This window comes from Homarus americanus, unplaced genomic scaffold (genome assembly GCF_018991925.1).
Source record: "Homarus americanus isolate GMGI-L3 unplaced genomic scaffold, GMGI_Hamer_2.0 scaffold33468, whole genome shotgun sequence".
Classification (NCBI taxonomy): Eukaryota; Metazoa; Arthropoda; class Malacostraca; order Decapoda; family Nephropidae; genus Homarus; species Homarus americanus.
The window spans coordinates 89902-97401 of NW_024714177.1; the positions used below are offsets into that span (position 1 = coordinate 89902).

At 37.6% G+C, this 7500-nt stretch overlaps 1 protein-coding gene across 1 annotated transcript in view; it reads right to left on the minus strand.

The window, feature by feature from the left end:
* LOC121876194 (carbonic anhydrase-related protein 10-like) overlaps nucleotides 1–7500 on the minus strand; it is a 103082-nt gene that overhangs the window by 12188 nt on the left and 83394 nt on the right. Inside the window, exons 4-6 of the mRNA XM_042381163.1 lie at nucleotides 5042–5233; nucleotides 2610–2705; nucleotides 2044–2110 (exon numbers count right to left, since the gene is read on the minus strand). Of these exons, the coding sequence (XP_042237097.1) occupies nucleotides 2044–2110; nucleotides 2610–2705; nucleotides 5042–5233 (355 nt within the window). The remainder of the gene's footprint in view (nucleotides 1–2043; nucleotides 2111–2609; nucleotides 2706–5041; nucleotides 5234–7500) is intronic.

Genomic DNA, 7500 nt, shown 5'->3' on the forward strand with positions numbered 1-7500 from the left:
ATTATCCATTCCTCTGACGTACGACCCTTTGTGAATTACTCCTCTTAAATCACATTTGGGAAACTCTTGTCAAAAGTTTACGAGTTTCCGCATCTGACAGAGACATGTTAACTCTCTCTCTCTCTCTCTCTCTCTCTCTCTCTCTCTCTCTCTCTATGAATAACCATCTCTCTCTCTATCAGCATTTTCTCTCCTATCATACAATCCTTTGGGTATTTCTCTTTAAATCATTCGCTGAAAAAATCTTGCCAAAAAGTTTACGGGTTCTCTCCAATGTGCAGTGACATGTTAACTAACTTCTCCACCCTTCCCTGACTCCTCTTCCCCCCTTCCCCTCCCTCCCACAGTGTAGGAGTTAGTGGCCAGCTTCTTGCACGAGGGAGGAGGAGTGGACTGTGGCTGCTTGTGGTGAGTGCAAGAGTTTAAAGAGTTTATTTATTGTGCCATTCACTGCCCTTATTATTATAATTGTCATCATCATCATCATCATCATCACAATTCTTTTTATTTAAATGTTCATTTTCACTGCCAATAATCTGACACCTGACCTCGCCTTAACCTGACCTGCCCGTGACCTTCTAGAGTGTGAGCCTGACCCAGAACCTTAACCGGATCTGATTGTGACCTTCTGCAACGCCACCTTCATCTCCTTTTGCTGCCGTGTCGACCCAGATGTGCGTGTGTGTGTGTGTGTGTGTGTGTGTGTGTGTGTGTGTCACCGCGTTATCTTGCTCACCACCTCCATAAAGCCTGACGGGGCCAACAATGGAGGGTGGGGGATATACACGTGTGTGGGGGATCAATCAACGCCTCGCTCACACTCTGCAGGGTTGGTGCAGTCATCTTACCAACAGCACTTTCTGACTTGTTTACCGGTTGTTGTTACTGCTGTTGGCATTGCAGGAGTGGTGGGAAGTTGATCTGCAATGGTACTAATGCTGTTGAAAGAATGTTAAGAATAGTGATGTAAATGGCTGCTTTTATTGCAAGAACCTTAGGAATGTTGATATGAATTGTTGCTTTTATTGCAATCTTTAAGGAATAGTGATGTAAATTACGGATTTTATTTCAAGAATGTTAGGAATGTTGTTCTGTAATGTTGCTGATGTCGGAAAATACGTATAATGGTACAAAATGTCGCTGCTGTTACAAGTTTAGACAATGTTAATATGTAATGCTACTGATGTTTTTGCAAGAAGTTTAAAAATAGTGACGGAAAAATTACTCGTATTGCAAGAATTTTAGCAATGTTGTTCTACCTCGTTGCAGATGTTGTTGCAATAATTATTAATCCTGTTTTTTACACTTACTAGCATTACTTCCGTGTGGTGGGCAATAATTCTAGATTTTTGTACTGAAAGCATCACTCCAAATCCCAAACTAGTTTATGATACATTTTCTTTATTCTTCGTTGTTTTTAGTTTAATGTTTCCCATTTTCTTTAATTTCATTCATCACTATTTATAAAAGAGAGAAAAAAAATAATAAAAATGACAAAATCCAGGAACAATGGTGCAATAAAACAGAAAACATGAAAAAATACAAAGAAAAAAAGAAAATGAAAGAAAAACACGAGTCAAAAAAAAAACTGGAAGGGTGTTAAAAGCTGTTACTTTCATTTAGACTTTAAAGTTACCTTCAGAGACTTAGAGATTACGTTCACACAAACTTAAAGTTATACAGTAAATAAAAAATAAGTTATTTAAAAAAAACATAAATTCATTTTTTGTCTGCCTGGCTGTGTGGCTTTTGTGTATCTAATTTATATCTTGTTACTTATAATATTTCTCTCTATCCTCCTTCCTCTCCTTCTATCGTCCAGTGTTCATGTGTTTATCAGTCTTCCTGAGAACATATCTAACTCTATATTTTAATGTAATCAGTATATATATCGAGGCAGGTGGAGACAGTATATCTTCTGAGGCCCATAATTTTTGTAGTATCACATCTGTTTATACATTAATCACACCTTGGTAATACTCACCTACACTGATACACACATACATAAATCTATACATATACTCCTACACATGAGACACTTACCACCAAATTTAACACTTGGAAGACTCCCCAACATAGTGGCCAGGGCGGGGGAGGTCCGGTCACCCAGCTGTGTGAAAGAGAGAATACGGGGTGAGATATCTGTCTGTCTGTCTGTCTGTCTGTCTGTCTGTCTGTCCATATTTTTGTATATCTTCATGTCTGTCGAATCATCTACTTACAGTACTTATCAATTATTCTCTCTATTTACTTTTTCATTAGTTAGTCATTTGGTATTCACAATAGAGAGAGTGAGAGAAGGAAATATAGTAGTCACAACATCCCTGAGAGAGAGAGAGAGAGAGAGAGAGAGAGAGAGAGAGAGTAGCGCCAGTGGTTGTGTCTTTCATCCATGTCAGGTCATATATGCAAGGTCATTCATCACAGTCGATGGTTTGTATGGGTGATAAACAACAACTTTTAGTCACATAAACACCATGAAGGTAAGTCATTAACTAGAGTTTAGCGTTTGGGTGGGGTTAGCTAAGCCCCCAAAACTTGATTAAAGAGACCCACTTGTCACCATCATCACTAATATTGTTTACATAAGTCAGCTGTTCAGAACTCACCTGGACAAGTACTGCTACGCCCACCACTCCGTACACCTGACTGGCCGCCTGACTAAAATTTCGGTACAGCTGCGCGTTGTAACCGTAAATCTGCAGCTGTAATGGAGGAAAACGCCTGTATTAGTGACGGTAACAGCTGTAAATGTAGCTACAAAATTTTTAGGCACAGTTGTGTTGTAACTCTAAATATGCAACTGTAATGGATGCGGTAAATAAATTATTGGTGACTACAGCTTTGGTTAGATTAGGTTATATTAAGTCAAGTTAAAGTAGGTTAAGTTAGGTTAGGTTATATTAAATCAGGTTTATTTATTTACAATTTGCATTAAGTTTATCTCTATAACTACCTTTATACACAGACTATTTTAAATTATGTATATCTGTTTTTTATTCACGTTTTCATATTTCAGATTCTAAGTCAAACTTTTCAATCATTATAGACAAAAAACGCAGTGAAGAAGTAATTAATTATATTGGTATATAATCTAATGTAATCGTTTTGTAATCTTGATATAACCTCTCTGTAATCTGTGTTTAATACTCCTGTGTACTGTGTAAACCATATACTGTAAGAATCTCTATTTTAATCACTGTATATAACCCTTATATAATTCTAAGAACATTATATATATTGCTTATCTAATCCCTATGTAATTCTTTTCAAAATCCCCACATCAACATTCATTAATCCCACTGCAGTCACATTGTACTCGGCGTCACCAATATGTAATCTCTGTAATCCGTAATTATTGTGTTTATTTTATTTTACTATACCTAAGATATCAAGGGTCGTGTATACTGTATATACTATTTATTTAGGCCAAAACAGCTACCAATTTGCATCTCTTCTGAGTGAGGGATCAGGTCATCGTGTCGTGGTGAAGAAGCACCAATAGTTACTGTGTTTTGATAAGTATTATTAAGGGTTTTCAAAGGGAATCTCACTTAAACTAAATTAAGCTAAGGTAACATAATTTAACCTAACCAAACTTAATCTAACCTCACCTCACCTAACCTCACCTAACTTAATCTAACCTATTCTAACATAATCTAACCTAATTTAACCTAATCTAACTTAAATAAACCTAATACCAAGTCCAAGTCGTGTAGGTCTTTTACGTGAGGAACAATTCTACTTCTCCTCAGTAGTTGAATCATTAGAAGTAACTGGACTAACAAATGGACTCTGGTCTTGCCTGTCTCTTTAGTGAACAAATAATAGAAAAATTAATAAGTACGAATCCTATAATCAAAGGCAAACAGATTCGTGACGTCAAAGATAAATGAATTGAACAGCCAATGAGAGTGAGATAAATAAACTGGCCAGCCAATGAGAGTGAGACAAACAAACTAAACATCTAATGAGAATGAGATAAACAAACTGGGCAGCCAATCAGAATGAGATAAACAAACTGAACAGCCAATGAGTGTGAGATGAATAAACTGAATACGCAATCAGAGTGGAGGATTAAACATCAATCACACACAACACTCATCAATAGACTAATTTACGCTGTGTCCAAAAATTAAAAAAAAAAAAAAAACAGTACAAAAATATTAATTTTTTTTCCACCTGTGTTCAGGAATCCGGTACTGAATTATAGAGGAGTCTGACCTTTACCTGTTAATTAACGCTGATTACCTGGTTAATGTTTGATGTCTGAACTATGGGAGGGATGACTGACCTATCTGTTCCAATCCTTGACTTTTAGTATTAGATAAACTGACTTAATAACGTCGCTTGGTGTAAGACTGGAGTCACCTAAATGTTGTGCTAAGTGTGGGAGAGAGAGAGAGAGAGAGAGAGAGAGAGAGAGAGAGAGAGAGAGAGAGAGAGCTTCCCCTGATGCAGAAGGCAGTGTGTAATACTCACTTCCCTTGATGAAACAGACAATACTGAAGCTTTCATTTGCTGTAATGGAGATGACTGGAGTGCGGCAGCGGCCGAGTCGATAGAGCGCTCACCTCTTCTCCTTTGAGTCGTTGGTTCGCGCCCTGGGTACCCCCCCCCCCAAGCTCACTCAGCTGTGAATGAGTACCTACCTTTACAGTTTAGGATGAGAGGCTGTCGAGCGCAGTGACAATCATGATGCCAGAAAAGACTATTTGTACTCCCCCAAACGACCCGCCAGGAGTAAGAGACCCACTTTCTCTCATCTTAATGGCAGAGACACTCCCTGACCTTACTTTACCCAACCTTATCTATCTTTACCTAACCTAACCCCTCCTAACCTTACTTTACCTAACCTAACCTAACCTTACCTAACCTTACCTTACCTTACCTTATACCTAACCTAACCTTACTTTACCTAACCTTACTTTACCTAACCTAACCTTACCTTATACCTAACCTACTGAAACAGGCAACACAACAGTTGCATTTTACCATAAAAAAATGGAACTAGAAAGAGACAAAATACGCTTCTCCTCACCTCGGCCGGGAAGGCATAGTTAGAGATGGTGTGCTCGGAGCCTTGTAGGTCACGCTCCCCGAAGTGCAGACGAAGGTGATTGACGACGTAGGTGTAGGAGAGAGGTCCACCTGACAGGTTCACGGGAGGACCTGACATAGGCTTCACCCGCCACTCTAGACTGTGACCTGTATTGACCAGTATTCCTTTGACCTGTGAAGGAGAATAATAGACGGTGTTAAGTGGTGGCAACCTGAGGACCTGTACACCGTCACTTTAAACAACACACCGTCACTTTACACAACACACCGTCACTTTACACAACACCACCAATTAGTAATGATGAGTTTAAAGGTCAGTGCATCTCCACCCTGACCTTTCCTTGAGTAGAGAACATCTATGATTAATAAAAACAATACGACTGCACTGTACACTACCATTACTCGAACGTGTGTCAACCAGATGGTGAGCGAGGCACAAGCAGCGGTGTCATGAATGGATGTAATTGATGGTGATTTTTTTTTTCGATTTTTAAACTTTATGCTATTTTCTTTGGAGTTTATTTGTGTACTTATCATGAATTTACTGCAGTCGATCGCTATTTTCATTTAAGTGTTTCAATTGTCAAGGTCTCAGTTTCGGGTGCTTCAACTACAAAGGCTTCATTCTCAAGTGCTTCAACTACAAAGGCTTCATTCTCAAGTGCTTCAACTACAAAGGCTTCACTCGGCTACAGTATCTACAACAACAAAGCCTTTTCAGAAATTTAGACACACGTTTGGTCCTGATAAAGGCATAGTATAGTCCAGTGTAATCAATATGTTACCAAACTTTGAACTAATTTCCTGCAGCTTTGCTTTTAACATTAGCACGGACGCTCATCAACGTAACATACGAGATACTTAACAAGTAATATAACCTAATTATGCATCTCTGATTGAATTACATTCTCCCCAATTTGCCAGCTCATAATTTTTGTACTCATACCAAAATTAATTTCAGAGAGAGAATAATGTTATGATTTAAATATTACAGGCGTCGAGTTTATTAAATGATGATATTATTATGATTATTATTATTATTATTATTATACTACTCATTAATAAGGTTTATAATGTCAAAGGGCCTGGCTTACCTCACCCGGCTCACAGAGGACAAATTTATACAATTATTATATATTAAGTAATTGAAAAAGATAGCCCAGTTTTTAATATATGGCCGTTTAATACAGTATATAGTAAGTTACTATATAGCCCCTTGATATATAACCATTTAATATATAATCCTATAAAATCAATAACATTATACATAAAGTGTGCGGGAGGCGAGTGGATATAACACACTCACTCTACTTGAAGGAACACCCACTCGTTCAAACACACAGGGCGCCCCCAGTCGATCCACCTGTCAACGGGTACCTAACATTACAGCTGGAGAAGTGAATGCGGTCGATTATAGTGTCGGCCACAGAATACTATATCCACACTGCCCTTATGAGACTCTCATAGTCATACGTATATACAAATAGGCAAAAATATATAGGATGATACGTGACCACAATATGGAAAGGCTTTGACATATTGCTATAATGTGACATCAACTCGGACACTTACATTGATGGTATATGTCTATTATTGTCTAAATGAACTTCCAAAACTAATAAACAGTTTGTGACATGTTATTAGTCAGCATTAGAGTCACTTACTGAGTTCAGTTACCACTGAGTTTTAGTCTAGTTATTAGAGCCATGTTAGAACAGGTTGATAGGGGTGGGACCTGAGTGATGATGATGATGATGATGATGATGATGATGATGGTAATGATGATGATGATGATGATGATGATGATGATGATGATGATGGTAATGATGATGATGATGATGATGTTGATGATGATGATGATGATGATGATGATGATGATAATGATGTTGGTGGTAATGATGATGATGATGATGATGATGATGGTAATTATGATGATGATGGTGATGTTGATGGTACGATGATGATGATGATGTTGATGGTAATGATGATGATGATGATGATGATGATGATGATAATGATGATGTTGATGGTAATGATGATGATGATGATGATGGTGATGATGATGGTGATGGTAATGATGATGATGATGATGATGATGATGATGATGATGGTGATGATGATAATGATGATGATGATGGTGATGGTAATTATGATGATGATGATGATGATAATGATGATGTTGATGGTATGATGATGATGATGATGATGATGATGATGGTAATTATGATGATGATGGTGATGTTGATGGTAATGATGATGATGATGATGATGATGATGATGATGATGATGATGATGATGATGATGATAATGATGATGATGTTGATGGTAATGATGATGATGATGATGATGATGATGATGATGATGATGATGATGGTGATGGTAATTATGATGATGATGATGATGATGATGATGATGATGATGGTAATTATGATGATGATG